Source organism: Rattus norvegicus, chromosome 10 (genome assembly GCF_021556685.1).
Source record: "Rattus norvegicus strain SHRSP/BbbUtx chromosome 10, alternate assembly SHRSP_T2T, whole genome shotgun sequence".
Lineage (NCBI taxonomy): Eukaryota > Metazoa > Chordata > Mammalia > Rodentia > Muridae > Rattus > Rattus norvegicus.
Window position 1 is genome coordinate 24141903 of NC_141543.1, and position 27905 is coordinate 24169807.

Consider the following 27905-nt stretch of genomic DNA (forward strand, 5'->3'; position numbering starts at 1 on the left):
TATACTTTTAAAATTAAAAATAGATTAAACTTATCCATTTAGAAAAAAATTAAGTCCTTGGAACGGTACAGACATCATATCAACCACATGTTGAATCATGTAACCTATACATTAAAAGTCAAATTTTATTTATTTATTTTGAGATAGGGTTTCTCTGTGTAATAGCCCTGGCTGTCCTGGACTCGCTCTGTAGACCAGGCTGGCTTCGAACTCACAGAGATCCACCTACCTCTGCCTCCAGTGTGCTGGGATCAAAAGCATGTGCCACCTCGCCTGGCTTAAAAGTCAATTTTTTAAATGTGTGTTTTAAGAACTAAGGATCTTTTTTGCAGCAATATATATCATGAACTAATGAAAATTCACTGTGTGCCAGCAGCTGAGGACAGTCCTGTACCTGAAAGGGTAACACCGGTCACTGGAGAAAAGTCGTATCTTAACCCTAGACTTTAAACTGTATCTAAGGCTACGTCACTATCTGCCCACACGTGGTACTGAGGGCCGGCACCCCATTGGTTCCTCCGTGATGCTCCCTACATGGCTAGGGCCCCGCACTGCAGTTTCCTCTCGTGGTCCTCCCTGCTCCTCAGCTTGTGGTCTGCAGTATCTTCTGTCTCTTTTCTTGCTGTGCTCATTTCTCCGTTTCCTCATTTTCTCAGCCCGCACTGGAAATGAACCTTTTGACATTTACTTGTTATCGAATGCCTTCCTATATTTACACAACTCCCTCCATGGAGACTTTCGATATTCTCAATGACAAGATAGTTAAAAACTGTATTCCCGAGGCTTAAAATATCTCTTACTGCTCCTGGTAACATTCATCTGGATATTTGATAAAGTTCTTGATTCACTGACCTAAAATAGTGGTTCTCAACCTGTGGGCTGCGACCCCTCCAACAAACCTATTTCCAAAAGTATTTACATTACAATTCATAACAGTAGAAAATTACAATTATGAAGTAGAGATGGAAATAATTTTATGGTTGGGCTCAATATGAGAAACTATTAAAAGGTGGCAGCATTAGGAAAGTTGAGAAGCACTGCTTTAAAATTAGTATTTTGAATAAAACCTGTATAGATAATACTCTGCATAGGCAGAATATGTGGGACAGATGTAAGGAATTCGCAGTTTTTATTAAGAATTCCAATGGCTCTAAAATCTAAAGGTTGCCTTTCTCCCAAAATATACTCTCATACTAAAAATTGTATTTCTTCTCCTGGTGTGTGAATGTGCACGTGTGTTGTCTGGGGTGGGAGGAAACATGAACATGGAGGGATGTGAGGATTAATTAGCATTATACTATCTTTTGTATTTGGGATGTGTTCACATTCTTCTGCAATTACCACTCAGTAGCTCGTACGATGTATTTATTTTTATAGTTCCACATATTTACAATTTGCATTATTCAGTAGCTTAAATGAGGCCTCGGTGAAGTTATGTTTTAAACATTTTTATAAAAAAAAATCACAAATATGATTGAATCACTCAACCACATTTCCCCCTCTCCTAACCCCACTCCTTAGGAACGCATATGACAGATACAAAATACAAAGAGATTTTACTAAGAACTCTAATAGTGTAACTACACCTAGCTCAAGGGTGTACTCCAATGAACACAGAGAATTCTGAGCAGGAACATTTGCTAAGCGCCAGGCAATCAAGCTCACGGAGATGGAATTATGAGCAGAACCATGATCATGGGAAGGAGAGCCCATGGCCAACGGACATGAAAGGAAAGACCATCTAAAGCTCTGTGTTGGTGTAGAAAGGACAGGGAAAGCTGAGGGTTCATTAGAAAAGGAGGCTAAAGAACTGAAGATGGCAAGAGTCTTTGAAATAATTGAGGCGGAATTAGAACCTCGGATAGGCGACTCTTGAGGAGCAAGAGGGAGAGAGGCACACATGAGCTCCTTGGTCAGGGTGAGTCTGGCTGAACTCAGAAGAGACAGCCCATGTGGGTTGTACAATGCAGAACAGTCAGGACTGTTCAGGGCCAGTGGTCAGCTGCTCACTCAGGATAAGCCACTCAAAGCAGTTCAGCTAGAAAGGTTGGGGGAAAGGTATCTATTTAAGATAAGCTACTTATATCTGGGTACTCTGGCTCCTTATTGAATAGAGATCACTCCTGCCTGGTCACTGGAGCCCAGGGATGAAAGCTCCTCCTGGAAGGAAACAGGACATTTGCCACTGGTAAATACTCCAACATTTTGGTCAACAGGTCAACGGAGACAAGCAGTTGACAGAGTACTCTGGTCTACTTGGTACCTCGCTAGTATGTGGAGTCAAGGTGACTAACTAAGAGACTTGACCCAGCAAGTCTTCATGGCAGCATCCTGTATTAGGAATTCTAGAATAAGTTTCAAAACTTCTTCGTGTTTTATGTACCTGATACTAACTCTGAGTAGGTTTGCAAGTAGGTGGTTCTGTCCAAAATTGAAGAAGAAAGGCTTGCTTCATAATGACTCTACTATAGAATCTGGTCGCACTAGGACTTCTACACAACTTTGAATAATCGTTACATTAGCCCATTTCTAATCTGAAGTGCACACACATGTCCTGGACTACCCTGAGCATCGTTGTTATTCCGTTAAAAACACATGGCATGCAAGAGTTCAATGGCATCTCAAAAATACATGTAGTATGCCCAGTAAAATACATTGGCCAACATAAAAATCAAAGGAAACAGTAGTTTAGAATATCGATCCACGTTGCTGGGATTTTGAATTGTGAAGTAATCAATGATTCTGCCGATCTTTTCTCGGAAGACAAACTTAAACTTGTCGCTGGCTTTCATCGTCAGGTCGCTGTAGTTGACATTGTCACCAGAAATTTCAATGCTGGCGAAGCTGATCTTTCGTTTAAAGCTGGAGATGGAGCTGTTGATGATGTTGGTGATATTGACTTCTTCTGAGTCCTTTGCTGGCCCCTGGTTCATAGACAACAGTTAGCTCAGAAGACAGGACACGGTGAGGTACACAGATGGCATTGCGAAGAACAGTGTGCGGTGAAGATGGCAGACCTGGGCTTAAATCTCAGTCTGTTGCTATTTGAAATTTTAGTTACCTAGTTCGCTTTAAGGTGTGATGCAGATCCTTGTCTGCAACATGCTAATGATATTGCTTGTTCCTTTATGAGACTAAGGGGGAAGATTAGGCAGCGTAAAACCCTGCAATGCACCTACTAGGTATTCGGTAAGGTTCTAGTCTGTTCCAGAGAGAAGAGATTATGAAAGACATTATAAACCCATTGTGTCGCATGATCTTTGCTACACACAAAGACACAGCGACGCTCCCTGCAAATCAGGAACATTCCACCAGCCAACGAGGGGCAGATGACAGAGAATGTGGGGTCTCGGCTGGGTTGCTTCACTGCTTAGAGAACAAACTTCTCAAGTATAAAATAAGGAGAATGATGGCATCATTTTCCTGAATTCTGAGATGCTCAGATGTGAAGAAACTAGCATATGGCCCACAGTGCATTTGTTGTTACATGCACAGGCATGGGAGGGGGGGTGCATACTGGTGTCTTCCATAGAGGATCTTGGGGATTCTCCAACCCTCACCTGTCAATCTGGCATGTCTGGATCTGTATGTGCTATTAGGGAAGCCTGTACAGCAGAAAACACAGGAAATCCACGTTCTGTACTGGCTGGTACACATGCTTTGTCTTTGGTCCTTGGATTGGTCACAACGGCCAAACACAATGACAAAGCCATTGGTTCCTCTGTTGCATCATCACTCTTGGATCCTCGTGGTCCCAGCACACTGCGTAAGGTGACACTTTTCCAAACCTGATTCCTATTATTTTTGTTTGTTTGTTTGTATGAGCTTCGGTATGCTAATATCGATTAAACTTAGTCTCCAAATAACCCCGGGGGCTACTGGGGCTATAAAGACTAATAGTTGGGGCTGGAGAGATGGCTCAGCGGTTAAGAGCACCAACTGCTCTTCCAGAGGACCTGAGTTCAATTCCCAGCAACCACATGGTGGCTCACAACCACCTGCAATGGGATCCAGTACTCTCTTCTGGTGTGTCTGAAGTGTCTACAGTATACTCATATACATAAAATAAATAATTCTTTAAAAAAAAGAGTAATAGTTAATAGGGTCTCCTGTTGCTTACTGTGTGAGGAAAACAATACATCACACTGGAGCAAAGAGGTTTGGGGTTAGACTGCCAACTCTACCCTCTACTCTCCTTGTCTTTTGGGATTTTGTTACAAAGTATTTTCTCCCACATATGGTTTTTGATAACCTGCTACTTAATGTAGTTTAAGAATATAAAATGGCGGGGTTGGGGATTTAGCTCAGTGGTAGAGCGCTTGCCTAGCAAGCGCAAAGCCCTGGGTTCGGTCCCCAGCTCCGAAAAAAAGAGAAGAAAAAAAAAAAGAATATAAAACAGCAGGAAAAGAGTTAAGTAGCAACTCTATGTTGATCTGAAGTGTGTGAACATCTAAGCATGTCTACTTTGATATTGGGCTTTTTCTTAGATGCTTGCCCTTCATGTTGCATATGAATAACAGTTTTCTGCTAAAAAATTAAAGTCTGATACCCTATTTCACTGGATGAAAAGGACAACCTAGGGTTGGGGGTTTAGCTCAGTGGTAGAGCGCTTGCCTAGCAAACGCAAGGCCCTGGGTTCGGTCCCCAGCTCTGAAAAAAAGAGGAAAAAATTGAAAAGGACAACCTAGGTCAAGGGGCACCTTGACTTCCAAATGTGCCTACCTTAGTAGGGATAAGATTCATTAGAACAAAGGCAACCAAACCCCAGTGACCTCTTCGGAGTAGTGCATGTCCATCCAAGCAATGGACCAGAGACAACGCCCGCCCCTCACACTCCTTACCCTATCTTTGACTGCCATCTGCTGTAAGGAGCTGTAGTGAGCAACTGCATACTCCAGTAAGGCCCCAAACACAAAGCTGAAGCAAATCCCCAGGTAAACATCAATGGCCTTTATGAAGCAGTTGGTGTTGGGTAGGGATGTGCGGGAGCCAATCATCAGCGTTGTCATGGACAACACTGTTGTCACTCCTGGGGAAACAAGTAGGAATGTTCCACACTGGTATTCCATTGACACTGTCTCCCCCGGCCCTGACCTCTGTCATCTGGCTGGTTGGCTCCACTCGGGAGCAAGATGAGGACAGGACTCAGGAAAGTACAGATCTCATTTTAAAGAGTCTGTGACCTTCTGGAATTGGGTTGATTTATTCATCTTGAGCAGATACACAAGTGACATAGCTTTTTAAACATGGCATCTCCTGTCTTCTTTTAGAGATGGGCGATCAAATCCATAAAGTAACCAATGGACTGTTGGCTCACAAGCTCTTCTCTTCTGTCACTATAAAACACATTTAAAAAGACAATCCGGGGTTGGGGATTTAGCTCAGTGGTAGAGCACTTGCCTAGGAAGCACAAGGCCCTGGGTTCGGTCCCCAGCTCCAAAAAAAAAAAAAAATAAAATAAATAAATAAATAAATAAATAAATAAATAAATAAATAAAAAAAAGACAATCCTCCTGATGCTATCTTTCTCTCTCTGTGTATCCATTCTTCTCTCTGTGCAAAGGAATTTCTCAAGACACTAGCTCCTTTAATGGACCCCAACCATCAAGGAAAATATTGATAGAAAAGCACCAGATTCACCTAGTTCTTAGACATTGCCTACAGGCGCTGCTTACCAATGCAGGTTCTCGCAGGAACTGACTCGAGAGAGATCCAAAAGGAGACCCAGGATAACACCACCAGGAAGGTGGAAGGGACGTAGGTTTCCAGAATGAAATACAGGACATTCCTCCGAAGCTCAAATTGCAAAACCAACCGCGTATAGTTTCCTGAGAGTGCAAACGAGATAAAAAATCCTGTCTGTTCACGCAGAGGAACACCTGGCCCTTGAAATGTTTAGTGAAATCATAATCACGTTAAGTCTTCCAGTACCAAACTCTAGTCAACTATGAGCTGCCATTCTGGTTACCTCAAAGGACCTCGATGTTGCCTGGCGTGGGATTTACAGGGCTGCTGCTACCTGACTCCAGCATTCATGTTTTTCTCCGTATGCTTTTCTTTATCAAAGAATTCCTTCAGCACCATGAGCACTGATTTTCTTTTGTTTTACTGGTTATTGTTTATTTACATTTCAAATGGTATCCCCCTTCCAGGTTTCCCCTCCAAAAACACCCCCATTCCACTCCCTTCCTCCTGCCTCCACGAGGGTGCTCTCCTACCCATCCACCCACCTGCCCCACCACCTTATCATTCCCCTATGCTGGGGCATCAAGCCCTCACAGGGCCCAGAGCTTCCCCTCCTATTGATGCCAGACAAAGCTATCCTCTGCTAAATATGCAGCTAGAGCCACGGGTCCATGCCCGTGTACTCTTTGGTTGGTGGTTTAGTCCCTGAGAGCTTTGGGGGTCTGGTTGGTTCATATTGTTGTTCTGCCTATGGGGTTGCGAACCCCTTCAGCTCCTTCAGTCCTTCCCCTAACTCCTCCATTGGGGTTCCCAGAGAACTGATTTTCCTAACATCTAGCTCACTAGACTGAACCCCAGGGGGGCAAACCTCACATTTCTCAGTCTTGCATTCAGAAGGTAAGTTGTTAATAAATCCCTGGTTAATGAAGATTATTTAAGACGCCCATTATTTTCAAGATTACTGTAAAGCAGGCCTATTAAATATAATTTAGTTTTTGTGTGCATGCATGTGTATGTGCGTGTGCGAATGCTGTGGAGACCAGAGGGCAATCTTTGCTGTTGTTGCTCTGGCACCATCTAGCTTTTTGTTTGAGACAGGATCTTGTCCTGGCCTGGAGCTTGCCAAGTAGGCTAGGCGGCTGGCCAGGGAGCTACAAAGTCTTTGCCTTTCTGGTGCGCCCAGCCTTTCTCCTCATCATGTTTACGAGGTAGGCACGTGACTGAGTGACACACCCAGCCTCTATACTTCAATTTTTGTTGATGTTGGAGGTATCACTACAGGATCACACGTAGGAAATGGCCGGTGTACACACACTACATGTGGGGATATCAGTAGGGAGCTGTAGCTTCCCTTCTTGTCTTTTCTCTAGGTGTGGTTTGATTTTTTTTTAAAGATTTATTTATTTATTATATATAAGTGCACTGTAGCTGTCCTCAGACACACCAGAAGAGGACATCAGATCCCCTTACAGATGGTTGTGAGCCACCATGTGGTTGCTGGGATTTGAACTCAGGTCAGTTGAGAGCAGACAGTTATCTTTCCAGCCTGGTTTTGATTTTTAAGGTCATCTAGATTCAACTGAAGTACAAGGTTTTAAAGATTACAGATATCGATGCAACAAAATATTCCTAACTTGACCAGGAGGAACCAAGAAGAGAATTGTACCATTTAGAAAACACCCACTTGGGCTGGGGATTTAGCTCAGCGGTAGAGCGCTTACCTAGGAAGCGCAAGGCCCTGGGTTCGGTCCCCAGCTCCGAAAAAAAGAACCAAAAAAAAAGAAAAAAGAAAAAAGAAAAAGAAAACACCCACTTAAAGCCAGCAACTCCCAGAGATCCAGCTCTGTACATGATGAATCGGTAATATCGGTAACTAGGTGATTTATCGGTAACTAGGTGATTGATTTATCGGTAATTAGGTGATTGATTTATCGGTAACTAGGCGATTTATCGGTAACTAGGTGATCGCATGGTATTACTGTTGTCTTCTTCACCGGGGAGCACGTTATTAAAGTGACCGGTGTTCTCATTAGAGACATGAGTGAGTTTTATGTATAAGGGAATGCTGCATTTGAGCAGTCAGAAAATCCCAGAAAGATGATTGGGGAAACATCAGTGCTGGCCCAGAGATTTTTCTCTCCAGCAGACCCTGTCAACCCTGAGTGAGGCGTGCACACAAGACCAGGTCCCATATTGACTCCCCTGGAAAAGGAGTTACAGACAGTTGACAGTTGTGAGCCTTGACATGGGTGCTAGGAAGTGAACATGGGACCTCTGGAAGAGTGGTCAGTGATCTTAACCTGTGAGGCATCTCTCCAGCCCTTTCTCTAAGGAGTTTTTATTCCGTGTGATGGGTCGTAAGAATTACCTGTCTCCTGCTGGGATACGGTGACCAGGGTGAAATACTGTTGGATGGTGTACTGAGCAAGGCGCAGGTTTTCGAGTCCACGTACCGAATCGTTCCCTCTTAGCCAGGAGAACTCCACGTCATTGCCATCGTATCCCCCTGGCAGAGGAGAGGAGAGGGAACCCCAGTCAGTGCAAGGATACCTCAGACTGAGCTGGTTTGGGAAATCTACAGTGGAGACCAGCAAGACTTTCTCTGGTTCTATTAAGTCTGAAGGAGCACGCCATGCAAAAGCTGGCAAGGATTCTCAGGCACTGCACAGCGAAATCCTTTGCTGGTTGAGAAGTAGTTCTATTATAAGCATTCATAAAACCTGGCAGATGATAAAAATGGCGTCTTTCACTACTAAATGACACTTACAAAGCATATTATCACAAGGAGACTCATGCTAGATTCTGCCTTTCAGAGCAGTCTAAGCTCTGATAATGTTCCCTGGGACTTTGGAAGTAGTCTGTTCCTATTTCCCATTAGCATAAATGCAAAACTAAGACAGTCTGTAACCAGCCACTTTATGAGCATCTGTCAATATGTGCTTTTGATAAACGTTAGCTTTACCAATATCCGTTGATGGCACTGACAACAGTTACCTTTTATAAGCCCTTACACGACATGTAACACCTCTCTCATGCGCTCACAATCCTAAGGTAGACATCTCTGTGTTTCTTCAGATTTAAGATGGACTTTTTTTTTTTCACGTGTCTGAAATTGTACTGGATCTTACTATTACTTCATGTGTGTGAAGCAGAGCTTGCATTTTCTCCTAAAGATATGTTTATTCACGATCTATTGCACCTTAGACTTGAGGAGTCCTTTGCCCATTCTGTGCACAAACTCTCAGGTTCTAAGGGGTTTCTTAACTCTCTCAGGATACACACAAGTAAGAGACAAAACCCAGCACTGTGCTTCACTCAGGAAGTAACCCCAAAGCCCATGGATGGTGGTATAATAATTTCAGTGTCTGTTACTTGGTAAGCAATTTCTGAGTGCCTTGCAACACTGTTGATCTCTAAACACTGTTGATCTCTAGTCCTGGTTGAGAAAAAGTGTGCATAGTTACTAAGCACAGAGAGAGAGAGAGAGAGAGAGAGAGAGAGAGAGAGAGAGAGAGAGAGAGACCCGATGTCATCCGTCACTAGAAAAATGCAAAGCAAAACCACGTACAGTACTTCATACTCCTTAAGACAGCAATAATAAGGACAAGATGAGGAAAATGCTGAGGATATCGACAAGGTCATCATGGGTGGGAGTGTAAGATATATAACCACTTTTGGGAAACAAAATGACTTCCTAAAACTCTAAATAATAAGGGTATCACTTGAATCAGAACTCCATTCCTAGGTATTTACTTAAGGGGAACAAAGTGCCAGTCACAGAAATGTTCACAGCAGCATTAGCTACAGTGGCCAGATGTGGGAATAACCCAAGAGCCCAACCACTGAAAAGCTGGAAAGAAGCAGTACAGAGCAATCAAAGGGAATGAGATACCAATGACAGGCCACTGCATTCTGTGGAAAGTGCCAGACGCAAAAGGGAACGTATCGTATTGGTCTTACGTATATGAGCTGTTCACGAGAGAAAAATCCACAGCAGCAGAATGTAAGTTAGTGTACCTGGAAGTGGTGGTAGGAAACTGGGGTGCTCACGATAGGCACGAGGGATCTCTGGAAGTGACAGGAATGTTCCCACAATGCAACCTGCCAATGGCCACACAAGCTGGTAATTTTACTGAAAACTTTGAATCATGAGTAAATTAAAAATGGGTGAATTTATCTGGGCAGGGGTGGTGCACACCTTTAATTCCAGTACTTGAGAGGCAGAGGCAGGAGGTTCTCTGAGTTTGAGGCCAGCCTCCTCTACAGAGCAAATTCTAAGACAGCCAAGGATACACAACACCCCCACCTCCTCTTTCTAAAAAAAAAAAAAAAAAAAAAAAAAAGTGAATTTTATGGCGCATAAATTATAGACTAATAAACCTGATTAATAGAAGGTGACTGAATGAGCCTGGTTCTGTTACTTTTTCCATTCCGATGAGCAGGAAGCTGAGACTCATTAGCTAATGTCACATGACTGGTGATGTTGCCCACCTGTGGCGGTAAACACAAACGGCTCCTGCCTGCCATTGCCTCGAAGCCTACTGAGATAGGATGCTGGTGTTGGTACCAATGCTGTGCTAAGAAGCATCGTGACGGAGTCAATATCCGGTAGGCATTATCTCGTGACACCTGAGCTCCACGAGGACTTCCAGGTGAAGCTGTGCTTGTCCCTTTGGAATCATCCAAAGCTGAATGGAAGCTAGCCATTGAAATTAGCTCGGGACCTCAAAGGAGTGAAGACAGCTCTGTGAAGGCGAGGAGTGCAAGTTCCTACCAGGGTACTTGGTTTCACTCCTAGTAGAGACTCACAGCTTTTTATTTATAACCATCTTTTGTCCCTGAGTGAATGTGGGCAATTAAGATAATATAAGTTCTTTTCTTTAGTGGATATGTGGTGTGTGTGTGTGTGTGTGTGTGTGTGTGTGTGTGTGTGTGTGTGTGTGTGCACGCGTGCATCTTACTGAGTTCTTTTTTAATATCTAAATGCCTGCTAATAAGCATTCCGTGGAAGCTTCCTCTGTCTGTGCATGCCGAGCGCTGAAGTCGCCTGGAGAATCTCGCTCCTGGGATTTGGGATGAGCCCAGTCGTGACACATGGAAGGCAATTATTTCTCCTGCGCTGCGAGGGAATGGCTTTTCTTTTTGACAACCTCAAGTCGTCTTCTGCCACCAAACAGCTGCATTGCTTCGAGAAGGGTTTGCATGCACTGAATCAATAGAGTAATTAATCTGCCTAAGTCCTTAATTAAATGTGTACGTCTGAAGAATGGCTTTTTCCTCATAATGGTTCTTCTCTCCTGGAGTTGCCCACTTGTGCCCTTATGTGTAGAGTATCCAGTGGTCCCCAGGGCTTGCCTTAATGAGTCATAGCGGTGACACTGTCTCCCTAAGAAAGGTGCCCCAACCTGGTGGCTATTCAGAGACGCTTACTTAAGGAACAAGGGAGATTGCTTACGCATCCCAAGGAATTGATTTGCCCTACACCCATTTGGCATGAACCCCCATTTTCCATTCTAGGAAATTCCCGGGCTGTAATTTAGATGCCCGTTTACTCTCAGCGCTTTACGAAGCTTTATGTGCACCAAGTAAGTTCTCATGCCCATGGTGGGTGCAGCTCCATTATCAACATCAGTGATGGCTTTGAGTATTTGGCTTTTCTGCCCTAGAGCTGGGGACTGAGCCAGGGCCTTTCCCATGCGAGGCAGGGAAAATGTCCCTCCCGCCCCACCCCCACCACGCCCTAACTCCTCTTTGTTCTCCTTACTAAACCTTTGCTATTCCTTGGTTCTTATGGTACTGTGCCCTCCCTTTTGGCCTCTCAGCTAGCTGGAACCAATCCCTCCTCTGATTTCAGAGGCTCCCATGGCGCCATTACCTTTTCCAGTTATCACTCAAGTCTTTCGGAATTATTTTAAGTCCTGGGTTCTCTGTAAGGGAGTGGACTTCTTGACAGTGGGTGAATTATTTTATCTTTGGATTGCGATCATTGGCCACTGTGTTTAACACAGAACAGGCGGGCAGTTGTTGAATGGATGGACTAACAGAGGATAGGCAGGTGGGACTCAATCAGACATCCAGATTAGTTGGAGAATTTAGTGGGAAAATATGCAGAGCTGAAGTATTAGACTGAGTCAAAATATTTTCCTTAAGACACAGAGGAAAAGAAAACACTGGCCTTGCTCCTAAGAAACCAATAGGAGGAAACTTGGGTCTGCTGTCTGACAGTCACATTGTAGTTCAGCTTACTTTTTGGCAGGACTTGGGAATCCCAAACAAATGTCACATGGTCCCTCAGTCTGGGAAATATGATGATTATCAATGGGTACTAGAAAACCTAGCGATCCCACACGATTCCTTAAAAACTACATAATGATATACTCTAGGAAAATGTATATCACAGAACATAAACAAGGCACTATAACAAAATCCTCATGGGCTTTGTTGGCCAATAGCAGAGTCCTCAGAATTGTCCCGCCCCTCTAGAGATCTGGGCTCCAGCCCCAGTGTTTCTGCTTCTCAGGTTCCTTTAGAAAGATGATAAATGGTGATGACTCTTAATTTCTGTAATCCTAAGGTAGGAAAACAACACTTGCAGTTTTGTTTGGAAGGTATTTATGGCAGTGCCTGGCACATGGACGCAATGATATTATCAGGAAATGAGCTCTATTATTAATTATTATTTTCATGGTTGTAAATGGAAAAATGGTTTGATCAAGGTGACAGGGCAAAGACAGATTGAGATCATCACATTAGCTGTCCCTCCTACAGTCATTTTCCAACTAGCTTCCCTACTTCCTCTGCAGTTGAGTAGCAAGGTGTGGCTGGAGGCCACAGTGAATCTCCATTAAGAAAAAGAAAAGAATCCTTTTGAGGCCTCTGGCAGCCTGGGGGTAACGAGGCACATTTAGTAACAATTGGAAAGGGGATTGGTGAAGTCCAGGACTTCTGCATCAGCTTCCATTGGGACCTAGGGTTGATTTGGTTTTGGTAGAGCAAAAGTGGGTATGTGGACTAACGTCATAGCCATAGAATGATTCAACAAGAACACATCTGGAATCCCAGATCCTCTGAGGGTAAGTAGCCTAAGCTGGATAAATATCTAGCTTAGATCCAGTCTCATCAAGATGTTTTCTACAAATACTCATGAAGCAAGGTTCTATGGTTATGTAAGTCTGGGAGAGGATACAGTCCTTGAAATTTGACAGGGAATTAGCTCTTGAGGCTCCTAACAGTTCTGCAGTGATGAAGAATGTTATTATTTTAGGTTTTGTGGACCACGCAGACTCTGTTCCAAATGCTCAGTTCTGTTATAACAGTTATAACATCAAGCGGCCACAGGCAATCTGCAAACCAGTGGGCATCTATCTCTGTCTATAACACAACTGTATTTCCAGCAATGGACCATGGGCCAGATTTAGCAGATGAGTTCAGTTTACTGACCAGGAACTATGCAATCAGCTATGTTAAAGTATCTTCTTCCCTCATCTCTCTACTCACAACTGGAGATATTTGATACTAAGGGACAATAGTACCAGAGATTTCCCTCAAAGATACAATGTTGCTGTTTGCCTTTGAGGGGAATCTGACTCTGCCTGGAACTACAGGTTGAATGGCTCAATCCGTTGTGGATCAACATGAACAAAGACCAGTCATAGATATGGTACCCTGCACAAACAGACGGAAGTCACTCAGGAAAGTCACCTGGGGCCTTCTTCGGGATGTATACTCACAACTTTCCAGCTGCAACTTGCAGGTCTGTGTGTCCATGGGGTATTTCGACAGATCCATGTTACATGTAACTGTTGTTGTGATTCTAAAAGAAAGAAAAGAAACCGAACAGACAAATAAGCCGGCTCAGAAAGAGTTCTGTCAGAAGAACGGAAGTTCACAGTAGTGTTGGAGGGCTGCCTCAAGACAACTTTCTCTCAGACTCTTATGGGGACAAGCGGCTTAGAGCCTGCATCCAAACATTCCTGAGGTTTTCTGTGCTCCACAGCACTCGTCAGACTCAGTTAGAACTAGATCCAGACTGGAGGAAGCTGGAATGCTGGCCGCTCAGAGGCAAAAAGAAAAAAGTCCACAACATGACAGAACAGACTCATTCTCCAGTGTGTTGAGGACATTTAAAAATATAGTTTTAGCATTAGTCGATGTATTTTATGTGTATAAGGACATTGAGTCCTTTGGAACTGGTGCCAGGAATGGTTGTGAGCCACCCTATGGGTGTTGGGACTCAAACCCAGATCCTTTGGCAGAGCAACAAGGGCTGAGCCATCTCTTCAGCTTTCTGGGCATGCTTTTTAAAATTCAGATTAAGTTTTCTTTCATATAGTATATTTTGATCACCTTTTTTCCTTCTCTCTTCACTTCCTACCTACCCAACCTCACATTCTCTCTGTCTGTCTGTCTGTCTGTCTGTCTGCCTGTCTCTCTCTGTGTCTGTCTCTCTCTGTGTGTCTCTGTCTCTGTCTCTGTCTCTGTCTCTGTCTCTGTCTCTCTCTCTCTCTCTCTCTCTCTCTCTCTCTCACACACACACACACACACACACACACCCTCAACCAAACAAATACCCCAAATCCAAACCAAAACGACAACAGAAAAGCACACAGGTAAGACCAACCCAAACAAACCACACACGGAACCTGTTTCGAATGGGCTAATCACTCCCAAGCATGAAGGCTACTCGGGGGTATGGTTGACATATCCAGCGTCACTGCACTAGAGAAAATGATTTTCCCCTCATCCAACAGCTGTCAATTACAAGTAGCTTCCTGGTTAGGGCTAGGACTTGGTGTCCACTTCCTCTTCCTGGGGATGCTTTTGAACTTAAGTTTTCAGCGTAATCTTCATGGTAACCCCTTGTAGGGCTGGAGCAGTGATCACTGGTCTTGCTTACACCCACAAGGCTCTGAGAGTCAGAGCCCCGATAGGAGTCCTGGTCTCTTGGCTCCTTGCTGGCATTGAGATATAGAGAACTCAGAAGACACCGGTTACTACAGCTCATGGATCCTGGGTTCACCTAAGTGTGCTCAACTAAAACAGACATCAGCGAAGTCCTCACGGTAGAGATTTTTAAAAGGCGGGTTTTTAATCTTCCTTTTTAACATTCGCTCATTTTTACTAGGTCCTGGGTTTATGAAGTACAGTGCTGGGTACTCTAGAGGCAGATGTGTTCATGGCACAGCATCCAACTTGATGGCGCTCTACATCCCCTTAGGGGAGGCAGAGAATAAGAGGTTGCTTACTGCAAGTCAATTTCTGCGCCGAGGACATCACATGCATTAACCCTTTGAATAGTTCTCTATATGAACTGCTATTGCTTTTGTTTAGCTGTTGGGGAACCTGAAGTTCTCATAACTTGCCTAAGTTCACAGAGTTGTTTAGGACAGAAGTACAGGTTCCTCATCAACCATGATTTACTGGTTAATTGTGCCATATGCAGTAACACACAGTGGATGCACACCCCCAGGCACACAAGTGTACATGTACACGCTTCCTGTGCAAACAGGTTCCCATGGAAGCTTGGGGGGGAAAATGCAGACTGGAAATCAAAGGAGAAGTAGGTTTCTTGAAAAAGGGGTTGGGGATTGGGCTGGTCTCTGTAAAATGTCAGTTTTGCTGAGGCATGCCCAGAAATGCTATTTATCTGCTAGCTCAGTCCCTGGTTTATAACTTCAGGTCCTTCTTGTGATTAAAGGTCAGTCCATTCTTACTTAATACTTGCTCTGCTCCCCAGGGACTCAGAAAGTCCAAATGTGCACAGCCCTTGCACAGGACAAATCATTTGTATAGGCTTCCTTCCACAGTACCCAGAGAGCCTCTTTCCTGTTCCAACCATTGAGGGGAATCCAGGAGACAGAGGGAACGTTAGATCTTGGCAATCTGGAGAGGTGGCCTGTAGCTGCAAGTAGGTAGAGTCTTTGGGATTCACACTTTGCTTCTTTGCACAAACATGTCTCAGATATGCAGAGATGTTATGTAGAGATACCTTGCTCTACTGAGCCCCGTGACAGACGAATTCCTAATATAGACTTCTCTGCTTGCTCATGTCTCTTCCTGGTCTCCCTTCTCTCCTCTTCTCCCACCTCCTGTCCCTTTCTCCTGTGTGTGTGTGTGTGTGTATGTGAGAGAGAGAGAGAGACAGAGAGAGACAGAGAGACAGAGAGACAGAGAGAGACACAGAGAGAGACACAGAGAGAGACACAGAGAGAGAGAGAGAGGTTGAGAGGTTGAGTATTTCCCTCAATCACTCTCTATCTTCTGTACTGAGGCAGGGTCTCTTAGTGAACCTGGGTCTCACGGGTTTAGGTAGATTAGCCAGACATTTCTCTAGAGATCCTGTCTCTATCGCCCAAAGGCCGAATGGACAGGGGTTGTCATGCCTACTCTGCATTTAAGTGAGTGGTAGGGCTAAACTGAATGGTTAGAAACCCTAGGATTTTTCTACCTGCCCCTACTCCTCAGTACTGGGCTTTTAGATGCATGCCCTAGGCTCACCTTTTACACAGGTTTTTGAACTCAGATCCCCCCACCCCGACCACCGAGCTAGCTTTCCAGCCCCCTTTCTTCTCTTTCGGCTATCTTTCCTCACCCTTAAAGGTTCAGTTCATAACCCAGTGAAAGCATATTTTAACATTATCCCTAACCATCAACCTGCAACTGACGACTCAGCTTGGGTCCTGGCAACAGATATGTCCTTTGTTTAACAAGCCTGTACTCTCAGGGGCCTGGCTTGTCTTACTCAGCTCTTCCTGGGTCTCCTGCTTGGGGCCTGGCACCTAGCAGCTAGAAGGTGCTCTGTAGCCTGGCTGTACTGAGAGAGGCCCTTCTGAGTGGCACTGGGGTATAAAGCAGAGGAATTTGTGAGGAATGGGGACTCGTTGACCGCCTTAGCACTGGTCACAAGTACCCAGGATATATGTGTCATTTACATGTGTCTTTCCCTCCAACCCCAGACTCCCAGACGCCTGCTCACCTGAGTGCATACAAGACTGTGCCGTTGGAGAAGAGGCGGATGAGCCTGTTTCCCACCGTGACTTCATGCAGGAAGGACTTCTTGGACTCCACGATGTAAGTATCTGGCACCCAGAGGAACTCCACGAGACGGGCATCTAGAGTAAAGCTCTTGTTGCCTTCGAACACCAGCCGTGGGTCGGTCCAGCGCTGTCGGAGGTATATAGTGGCTGTGTAGTCCTAGGGGGAAAGCCAGGAATGCAAATGATGAGCACGATTAGGGAGACCCCAAAAACAGAATGAAAGGGGCCAAGTTTCACTCCCTTCCCTCCCGTTATATATGCTCTCTATATGCACATATTATTCTTGGTGAATTAAGTTACTGGCGCGATACTCATTGGCAGCAATGAAAGAACGAAGTGCATTATTTATTTTAGATAATACCTCCTTCTGTGTGATGGTTTGTATATGCTCAGTTCAGGGAGTGGCACTATTAGAAGATGCGACCCTGTTGGAGTAGGTGGGTCGCTGTGGGTGTGGGCTATAAGACATCCTAGCTGCCTGAAGCCAATATTCTGCTAGCAGCCTTCAGATGAAGATGTAGAACTCTCAGCTCCTCCTGCACCATGCCTGCTTGGGTGCTGCCATGCTCCTGCCTTGATGATAATAGACTGTACTTATAAACCTGTAAACCAGCCCCAATTACATGTTGCCCTTACAAGAGTGCCTTGGTCATGGTGTCTGTTTATAGCAATAAAACCCTAACTAAGACATACTGTCAAGGCCCACTTTCAGAGTCTTGTCCTACTATCGTATGACATAAGAGCTGCACTGCCCACGAACACAGTCATCACTAAGCTGATGACTAGGACTACACAGCCGCTATATACCTCCGGCAGCACTGGACAGAACCGCGGCTGGTGTTTGAAGGCAACAAGACCTTTACTCTAGATGCCCGTCTCGTGGAATTTTGATAACCTGGATTGCAAACTGCCTTCCTCCTGGCTTCATCTTTTCTGTGTCCTTCCTCTCAAGTTGGCCATTACACTGTTAAATTTGATCAGCTGTCCCTTGACTGAAAGACTGTATGGACTCCAGACCTCTCTGGACTATGATTTCATTCTTTTTCTCCATTTTTTATTCTCCAGGCAATCTTTCACTTCCTTTTCTAGTTCTTTCTTCCCAGCCTTTGAGTCTGTCTCTTTCTTGACACTCAGAAACCCATTGTATAAACATCTACTGTCTCTGCTTAAAAGACAGAGCTCTGGCATCTGCCACTCTGTTTCTGAGTAACTTGAAAGGACATCACCACTGAAAGCAAGGAGAGGGAGCAGGGGGGTGGCCCTGGGTTACCATGTTACTCTCTGGGGAGTGGGGGGTTGGAGGGCTGGAACTGGGTTACCATGTTACTCTCTGGGGAATGGGGGTGGGGGTGGGGGGATGGCATTAGGTTACCATGTTACTCTCTGGGGAGTGGGGGTGGGGGGCTAGAACTGGGTTACCATGTTACTCTCTGGGGAGTGGGGGGTTGGGGAGTGGCACTGGGTTACCATGTTACTCTCTGGGGGGTGGGGGTGTGTGGGGTGGCACTGGGTTACCATGTTACTCTCTGAAATACTAGAGATGCTTGCGATGTCCAGAGTCAGCGCTATCCGAACTGGGTCACCTGAGAAGGAAGCAAACACCAGACTTACACAGAAACACAAAGGCAAGCTCTCCTCCTCCCAACCACCCATTGCACCCCTGCCTTGTTTCAGACTCCGCAGCCTACATTAGTGGGTTGGAAACAAAACTATAGAAATTATAAAAGCAATACCAGCATATTAGAAATATTTAAATAATCCGAACTATAAAAATAAGAAAATTAATTTTATCTTCCCAGGAGCAACCACTTGGTATGAAAAATATAAAAAGTTACAAGGGGACATCATGATTCATAAGAGAGGTCGCACCATTATTAATTAATGGGTATTTTAAAAAGTTTTAAGATTAATTTACTTATTTCGGAGAGAAAGAGAGAGCTGGGGAGAGCCACACACTCTGGGAGTTGGCTCTCATCTCTGCTTTGCTTTAAGGCAGGGCCTCTCTCATTATGGTTGCTATACAGCGAGCTCCAGGCTGCCCTGGTCTGAGAGGTCTGAAAGGTCTATTTCCACCTCCCATCTCACCATAGGGGCACCAGGATTACAGATGTGTGTCACTATCTCCAGCTTTTATGTTGATTCAGGGAACGGGACTCAGGGAGTCAGGCTGTGTGGTGAGAACTTTCACCTTGAGCCTGCTCCCTGGTCCCTTAGTATATATTTTAACGAAGTTAGTGGTAAGGTCCTTCTTATGTGGAAGATTTTTCCTGTAGTGTCTGGAGGGCCAATTGTGTAGAGTGGACCAGAGATCCATTCACATGATTGTACACACATGACTTCCCTCTCCCTCCGTAAAGGGAACTTGCCATAAAATGGCATAGAAGGCTACTCACAGCCAGGCTCCTACTGGCCCCAGACTCATGTTTCCTTCTTAGGAGCCCTAAGTTTTAGCCTGCCTGAACCAGGTCACCATGGTTGGTCTTATGTAGTCTTTCGTGAGCCCCAGTCCTGCCTGGGGTTTAGGGAGATTGAAAGACTCCACTGAGGACCATTTTTAGTTCTGAAGACTGGAGCACAGGGGCCATTGTTCTCAGAAGCCAATGAGGCCAACCCAGGCCAAACCTCCTCATTCAATGAGAGATGTGGAAGAGGGGCCCAAGAGAGTGAACCGTGTGAATTTAGACCTCAGCTCTGAAATCTCCTAGCTCTGTCATCTGGGGTAAGTTACTGAAGCTTCTAGAACTGTAGTTTTCCCACCTGCAAGAGGTCAGTGACATCAATGGTGTGTCAGTGCTTTGGCCAGTGACAGCAGGAGGGAGTGCATGCCCAGTGCCCGCCTGGTCCCTCCAGGACTCTCAGAAATGACTCCCTGCACACGGCCTCCGGCATCACACCTGCAACGCTTTGATACCCGCCCAGCCAGTAGAGTCCTCCCATTCTCTTCTGAAATCCCCGTTAGTGCTGGGGAGGGGACAACTTTGCTCCCCAGGATAAAGCAGCTCTCAGTTACATTCAACAGCTGAGAGAGCCCCAGGGGACTGTGGCAACAAACCAGGCAGAGAAGAGATGGGAATTCTAAGGAAACTAAGAAAAAACCAAAACCAAAACCAAAACCAAAACAGCCAATCATCTAATTGGTCAGAATCAGTTAAAACAACCCAATAATTAAAGGGTTAGTAATCCCAGGAAAACCAAGCCATAGAATGTAGGCAGGAATTTGGAAATGGAGTTCTAGAGCCAATGCCATTGTAAGGTAAGTGTTAATGGGAAGATTTTTGAGGGCAGTGGAAGGGTGTGGTGTTAGGTGGCCTTTTGCCATTGCATTAAGAAGATCTGAAGATCTGATGAGAGAGAGAGAAAAAAAGATGGGGGGGGGGCGGGTTGGTGTGGTGTGACCCCAAGCACATTGTTAAAGCTCTCTGCCATTTTGTGTGTGTGTGTGTGTGTGTGTGTGTGTGTGTTTGCTAAATGATATATAACTTGCTGTTCTGAGTCCCAATGTTTGTCCCCTCCCAAACTTATGTAGAAATTTAATAGATGCAAACGCAGTAAGAGGTGGGAGCTTTAAGAAGTAATTAGGCTACGAGAGTTCCAGCCTCACAGCTGTGATTGGTACTATTCAGGAAGGGTAAATTCAACCCTCCTTTGTCTTCTTCAGCACTCCCTCCTTCTACCATTGGATGATATGGCAACTGGACTATTGCTGAATGCCAACATTTAAATACAAGACAACAAGCTCATGCATTTGGGTTTGTTATAAATTACCCAGGTCCAGGCATTACTCTATAGCTGAACAAAACAGGCTAAGCGCCTACAGTGGAAGTGGGGACCATGAAAATCGGTGAGTCGGGGCTGGAGAGATGGCTCAGCGGTTAGAGCACCGACTGCTCTTCCAGAGGTCCTGAGTTCAATTCCCAGCAACCACATGGTGGCTCACAACCATCTATGGGAACTGGTGAGTTTGAAGACAGCTACAGTGTACTTGTATACATAAATTAAATAAATAAATCTTTAAAAAAGAAAAAGAAAACCAGTGAGTCCACTCGATTTCCCTCTCTGAAAACTGCACAGTTGAAGAGCACACAGAATTATAGTTCCATGGTGTTTTGGGCTTAGTCTCCCCCTAATAGCCTAGTCCAGACCTGGTCACAGTTGGCTGTTTTATGAACCAGCTTGCTTTCATCCCCTGAAACTATATGAATAATCTGTGCCACCAGAGGGCACCTTTCTCCTAGAAGAATGGCAAAAGTCAGCTTCTGGGCAGTGCGTGTAAGCGCCCACTTGAAAACCTTTGCTTTACCCTAGAAAATACTACAGAGGTTTTGTCTCTCAAGGACAAAGGTGGCCAAGAGGCTGGGTGCCCAAATACTACAGGAGGCAAGGGCACATCTATGGGCTTATGGGGTGCCCAGCAAGACAGGTTCCATTAGGAGATGGAATACACAATGCCACCTGGCATGGTGTTGTGCTTTCTCTCCTTTTAAGTGAGAAGCCTCTGCTCATTCACCTCAGATAGAACTGGGCCTCACATTCCCTTAAGCCCACTCTAGGAGCTTTGCTCTCAGAGTAACCTCTTTGTCCAACATTCCTGGCCCCTGGTTGGCCTGTTGTCACGCAAACAGGAAGAGTAATGTACAGACTTAGTGATTTGAGGTCTAGGAAGCAAGAGGAATGGATCTGGGGAAACTCTTTCGATGCATGTGCTTGTTGCTAGTGTGTAGTAAAGCCTGGGAACCCAGGGTGTGTTGTGACTACCTAGGTCCTTGTCATAAAGGTCTCAGATCCTATCTGTGGGACCAAACGTTGTCCAAATCTTCAGCTGAACAGGTTAAGAGTGCCTGAGAATCCTGGTGTCTGTACTGAGGAATCTGCCAGCAACTGGGCTGCAAGGCTGGGCAGGTAAGGATGGACTTCAGCCATTGAGAAATCTATGTATGGTAGCACACTAAGGCAGGGGTGATCACGGATGCCCAGAGGCAGAGAGTCCTCTGCTGGGCAGTTTTGCTCAGGAACCTTAGCAGCCTTCCCAAATGTTCCCATCATCAAGCCTATTCAAGAGATTTCTGTCCGGACTTCCTTGCTCCCCACAACCCCCTTTCCTTACCTTGTGGCCTGAGAGCCCTTCCAGCTTCTCTCTTTCCCCTTACTCTTTACAGACCAACAAATACCTTGAAGAGACAATGTCCCCTCTGTCATCTGACCACCAGTGGACTTGGATTCACATGCTGTCCTAGATCTGACCAGAAACTGTCACCCTCAGAGGAGAGAATCATGGGGGCAGGGATGTAAAGCAAGGTACAATATGTCAGGGAAATGGTGTAATTCAGGGGTGTGCTCAAAACAAGGGGGTGGGCTGTGGAGGAATCGAGGTGAGCCTTTCAGAGGAGGGTAGGTAGCCTTGTCTCCAAGACAGGATGGAAAACTGTCACATCACGTTTCTAGGGAGGCAAGTTGGAAGGGTGACTCAAGGCAGCTAAGCAGCCTGTTCACAGGCATGGAGGCCAGGAGGGTAAGGATGCTGGTGGGCGTTTTAGGGGCATATCCTAGAATATCGTGGGAAGAGAGAATGACAGGCAGACAGACGCTAGGCGAACTAGTGCCTGGAATTCCTGAACTTCAGGCTAGGCTGCTGGCTGGGGCAAGTGCTTAGATTCTGAGCAGGCAGATGACCCAGGCGGAGATCCAGGTGGAAATGAGGGGAGACCATCATAGGTGGCTGTATTCAGACAGGAAGGCTGGTGGGTAATGCTAGTGGCCCATGGTGAGTTCCTGGGACCGTGAATGTGGAAGTAGGGGAGAAGGAAGAGAATGTCACGGGTTGCCAGGAGCTCCTGCAGCCACCGGAATGGTGGAGACCATACCTCTACCTTGCCAGTGTGTGTGTGGGGCGGGGGATGCAGAGTCCGTTTTGTAAAGGTAGTACAGAAAACCACAGGCAAATGTTCTCATCCATCCTTCCCACTTCCTAAACCAGCTGCCGATCAGGGTGGAGTCAGCAGAGCCCCCTGAAGCCCTCCGCTGCATTTTCTTCCTGGGTCCGTCCTTTTGAACTGCTGTCCTGGTCACAAAGGATAACCTACCACCAAAATTGGGCCTGAGGAATTTGTTATATCCTGCAGTGAGGTTCTCAAATCCAGGCAAGGAAAGCTTGTCGCTTCTGCTGACCTCCACATTGAACTGGTTCCCCTGGATGCACATCCTGGAAAAGAGAATGGCTTTTGATGCCTATGTTGTACAAATATTGATAAACATATATAGACATGAGCTTAATTGACCCTCTCTCATATGTGTGTGCACACATTCACGTGTGTGTGTATGTATGTGTGCTCGTACATGTATATGTGTGTGTGTTCACATAGTAACTTTCCTAAGTAGAAATCTCATGTTTTCTAGTTAGTATTTCCATTTTCTTACTCACTTGCTATAGAGAAAACTGTCATGATAGTTGGCAGACCTTCCAAACATCTTTTCTTTTTATTGATTGATGATTGATTGATTTTGTGTGTGTATGTATGTATGTATGTATGTATGCATGTATGTGTGTGTATGTATGTGTGTATGTATGTGTATGTGTGTGTGTGCGCACAGGCATATGTACCCGCACATGCACACCATATGCCTTTCCCTATTTCTCTTTACCTATTTCTTTGAGGCAGGGTCTCTCCCTGAACCTGGGGCTCAAATTTTCTTGGCCAGGCTGGAAGATAGAAATCCCCAGAGTTCCTCTTTTCATCAGTTGACTCAGAGGCCCCAAAATTTACTGGTGTTTGTGGGGTGCCAGGTTTGTTACATGGGCACTGGAACTTGTACTCTAGTCCTCTTGATTACACAGTAAGCACTCTTAACCACTGAGCCATCTCTCCTACTTCCTTTCACCAACAGTCTTACGGAAAAACACAAGTCCATTCATTCGTGACCATTTTAGAAACTTGTTCTCTAAAATAGAATGAAGCACAGAAGTCTTACTGTTCTGATGTTTTAGGGAAAAGAAGGGTTGGTTTTTGGCTTGTCATAAGTCAAGCGGAAAATGCTTGCCAGCCTTTCTGTTACATGACCATACCAGAGCAGTTCACTCTGGGCCGTTCTGAGGTAGCACCACTCACCTTTGAGCGAGGAGATTCAGACACACAAAGGCCAAATAGAGACTGTAGCTCATATTGAAGGAGCTGATTCACACACAAAGAGGTTGAAGGAAGAAATCACCTAGGGAGACAAAATGGGGCACCTATTTCCAGCCTCACAGTCTCCATGGGTTTCTAGGCACAGTATTTTCCCAACATGCATTGGGAGTAGCCTCTTTGCAACCTTTTTGTTTAACACCTGCTCCCTGTGTGTCATCCAGGTACACTGTCATTTGGAAGGCTAATATTTTAACCCATCCCTGATATGGGTGGAATTTATACAATGGTTCAGCAGAAATAGCACCCTTAGCCAGTCCATGGCACATATTTGTCTGGGTATTTTAGGAGCCCCACATTGTCCTTATTGTGTCCTTGTTCTAACACCTCCAGCTCTACATTCACACTGACCAGACCGGATATTGTCCTATTTAGTCCAGAGTCCAGGCCTACCAGTCTGGTTGTATTCTGACCTAATCTTCCACATGCACAGTGGGCAGGCTTATCCCTGCTTTACATTGAGGTAACAGGTTCAAGGAGAGTACATTTAACCCATGGATGATGGGGTGAGTTTGAATGCATCTAGCTGACTTGTCTGTTTTCTCCAGGACGGCAGTAGCCTGCGTTTGCCTTGGCCTGAAGATGCTCAGCATCCTCCTAATCTAGACCTGATCGATGGAGTACCGACACCATTCAACTGCTGTGTGCCAGTGTGCACAAGAGGACCATTGAACAACATGCTCCAGAGGCCTGGCTCCCTGGGATGTGGGATCAGACATCCCTCGGAGAGCAGAGGCAACTAACAGAGCAGTCTTGGACCTGCTGTGCTGGCGGCATAGCAGAGTGGTGGCCTCAAGTTCAGGCCCCTCCCCAGGTATTCCACTCTGGCTACTTACTTTCCTGTGCTAACCCTGGTGAGTCTTTCTAGAGTCTAAGAGATCCAGAGCTTTGGGTCATACTAAGCCACTTATTTATTACATAACATACTGTTGACAAAACCAATACATGCTCATTACAGAAATAAAGATGAACAGAACTTCATTAAGACAGAGATGTATATCGCAGCACACACGGGGCAGATGTATAGTTTTATAAGACTTATTTGTATTTTATGTGTGTGGGTTGTTTTGCCAGCATATGCACCAGTCTATGCACCATATGCATGCAGTGCTCATGGAGGCCAGAAGAGGGCGCAGTGTATATGGGTGCCGGGATTTGAACCTGGGTTCTCTGGAAGAGCCAGTCAGTGCCCTTAACCCCTGAGTCATCTCTCCAGCCCATGTGCATGTTTATAGATGGGAACAAACATGTCCCTATGGTGTAGGATGCTGAGTGTCAGGACAGTCGTACATGTATGGGGAGCTCAATCTTAGAATATTCCTAAAACTGCTTTAAGAAATGAAATTAATTGAAGAAGACCTAGCTCAAAAAACAAAGGAGAGGGGTTGGGGATTTAGCTCAGTGGTAGAGCACTTGCCTAGCAAGCGCAAGGCCTTGGGTTCGGTCCTCAGCTCCAAAAAAAAAAAAAGAAAAGAAAAGAAAAGAAAACAACAACAACAACAACAAAAACAAACAAACAAAAAAAACCAAAGGAGATGCTAAGTCCCTCCATCATTTCTTCTCTTCTGCCTCATACCTCAGATGGTATCATTGTTGACAATGTTTTTTTTTTTTTTTTTTTTGGTTCTTTTTTTCGGAGCTGGGGACCGAACCCAGGGCCTTGCGCTTCCTAGGCAAGCGCTCTACCACTGAGCTAAATCCCCAACCCCGTTGACAATGGTTTTTATCCCAACACACACCTGTATTTACAAATACACACACGTCTGCATAAAAAATTAGAAAGGGAAGTTGGGGTGTTTTTGCTGTGGTCACTGCTGCATATTTATAAATGTACACATCTGTATGCATACAAATTAAAAGGGAAAGGTGTTACTTTCGTCCTTTGTCGTTACTTTTTCCTGGGTGGGACAGCTGCTGTTCTACGACTTCCTGAGCTAAGCCCCTCTCCAATCCTCACAGACCTTTGACCTAGCTAAGATGATTCTCATTTACAAGGAGAGAGCCAAGGCTTTGAGAGGAAGTGATGTCCCCCAGGGTTACACAGCATGTAAGGGGCAGCTTGATCCAAGCCGTTCCCTTAACCACAGCAACCAGAAAGGAGCGCTTGCCTAAGGCAGCTGCAGCCTCCCATATCAGCTTCTATAGATTCACCTCCCTAGTCCTTAAGACAGCCAGGTCGCTCATACCGGCAACGTGCAAACACTTGCGTGCCACACAATCTACTTATTACCAATTATTTTCAAAGTTTTTACTTTTATAAGGTCGGCACTGACCATCTTGGCATGCAAATTCTGTATACCCTATCCTGTTCCTTTTCACAGTGGAAAAGGGGTGGCTGGGGGTGGAGGCAGTAAAGACTGAAAAAGAAATGGAGGCTTGCTCATGGCCACTGGAAACCACTGGTCGAAAACATCAGCTGTAAAACCAGCATTTGTGCGTGCGTGCGTGCGTGCTTTTGTACTTCTTCCTGGTTCCTCGTCCTCTTCTTGCCCCTGGATACAATTTAGGAGGGTTCATGGAATGGCTTGTATACCCTCCATCTCTTTAACCTTTTAAAAGTTAAGCGAGCGTCTCTGATAAGCCAGACAAGTGACCAGCGGAGGTCCTGTCTGGTGGGGACAAGAGATATGTGAGCAGAAAGGTTCATGCTCCATCAGAGGGGAGCAAGCCATTAGTCCCACATCCTGTCACCACCCTATATCAGGAGCCCAGGCAGCAGGATGTTTGGTGTAATGAGAAGGTGAGTCACCGGCTGTCCTCCAGAGGATGCCACAGAGCCAGGGTGGGATTGCAGAGTTGTTCGTGTTAATTTGATCAGCCCCAGAGCTTAGTGGTGATCGTAGACCACTAGGGGGTAGCTGGAGATTCCGACTAGAGCCCCCTCCAGCCTTCAGCAGTTGCACAGGAGAGGTGGATCTGGGTTTTGGAGTTAGACCAAACTGAGTCATAGTTAACCTTTTCAGCCTTGGTTTTCCCACCTGACAAATGGGAATAAACACAAACAATAAATGGCCCTTCTCATTCCCTTCTATGTTCTATGCCTTCCGCTGGGGGAATCTAGTCATCTCACTGGCTCAAAAGCAATGCCGAGCTGAAGCTCTTCCTCCCATCCCTGGAAGGTACCACTCAGCAAGAACAAGTCAGACACAGGAATTGAATGTCACCTGGGAGGCAGTGGCATTTTAAAAAATCAAGCCTGGCTCTGAGAAGCAGAGGTGATTCTGATGGGGATCCCCACCTCCACTCCATCACAGAAATGCCTCAAAGGCCTAGCGTGCTCTGCTCATGACCTCTTCCACACTCTCCTCTGTTCCCTGGTCCCATCACCTCAGCATGTCTTGAGTCATGTGTGGGCAGGCAGGCATGACTTGAGGAAAGGTCTTAGTGCCCTGGGTCCACCCAAGAAAATCACGAAGGTGTGCCTTGTGCCTGTGGGTCTAGCCTGGCAGTAGAGAGGCACACAATGCCAGGCAGTCCAGGCAGGGGAGTGCCCATCTGGGCCCCTCGCTTGTTCTTGGGTGGCTTTACCCTCCCTGATGCTTACGTTCGTTCCTCCCCTCTGGCAGAGGGCATCACACTGTACTCTAAGACCTGAGGCAGAATTAGGGCTCAGCAAATTCCAGACCTGCCTCCCTTCCCTCCCATCCACCCCAGCCAGGCTCACATCTGGAACTCCTTCATGCCCTCTCTCCAAGCACAGGGATGCCTGCCAGCACTTCCCTTACCAGGCAGCTGTTGAGGCTCTGTTATGGCAGGTGCTTCCGGGTCTCAGGCAGGACTCTCACACAGGACATGCTCTTTCGGGTCCCCAGGGTCCTTTCCATCCCAGTCCTGACCCCGATCTAGGGATCTAGGTATGCATCCTCTCTCTGATGAAGTGGCCCGCGAGTTCTCTCTGGAGAAGGCTGAGCTGCTGAACCAGGTATAGGTGGGCGAGGCCTCCTCCAGCTCCTCCCTTGGTGGAATGCTGACTGGTCCTGGGTGGTTTGTGAGAATCAGCCAGCTC

The 27905-nt window shown here is 45.7% G+C and overlaps 1 protein-coding gene and 1 long non-coding RNA gene across 5 annotated transcripts in view; one reads left to right on the plus strand and one right to left on the minus strand.

The window, feature by feature from the left end:
- The window catches only part of LOC108352198 (uncharacterized), a 61930-nt gene extending 39072 nt beyond the window's left edge, over window positions 1–22858 (plus strand). The window contains exons 3-5 of the long non-coding RNA XR_015631150.1: window positions 16641–16755; window positions 21878–22016; window positions 22696–22858. This is a non-coding gene — a long non-coding RNA (uncharacterized LOC108352198). The remainder of the gene's footprint in view (window positions 1–16640; window positions 16756–21877; window positions 22017–22695) is intronic.
- Gabrp (gamma-aminobutyric acid type A receptor subunit pi) lies at window positions 1349–27905 on the minus strand. Of its 4 annotated transcripts, NM_031029.2 has the most exon segments (10): window positions 1349–2924; window positions 4842–5029; window positions 5676–5828; window positions 8054–8191; window positions 13416–13498; window positions 16661–16878; window positions 18237–18304; window positions 22802–22920; window positions 23825–23924; window positions 27625–27789. In NM_031029.2, coding segments are annotated over 9 exon segments (1323 nt in total). In that variant the 5' UTR covers window positions 23878–23924; window positions 27625–27789; the 3' UTR covers window positions 1349–2621.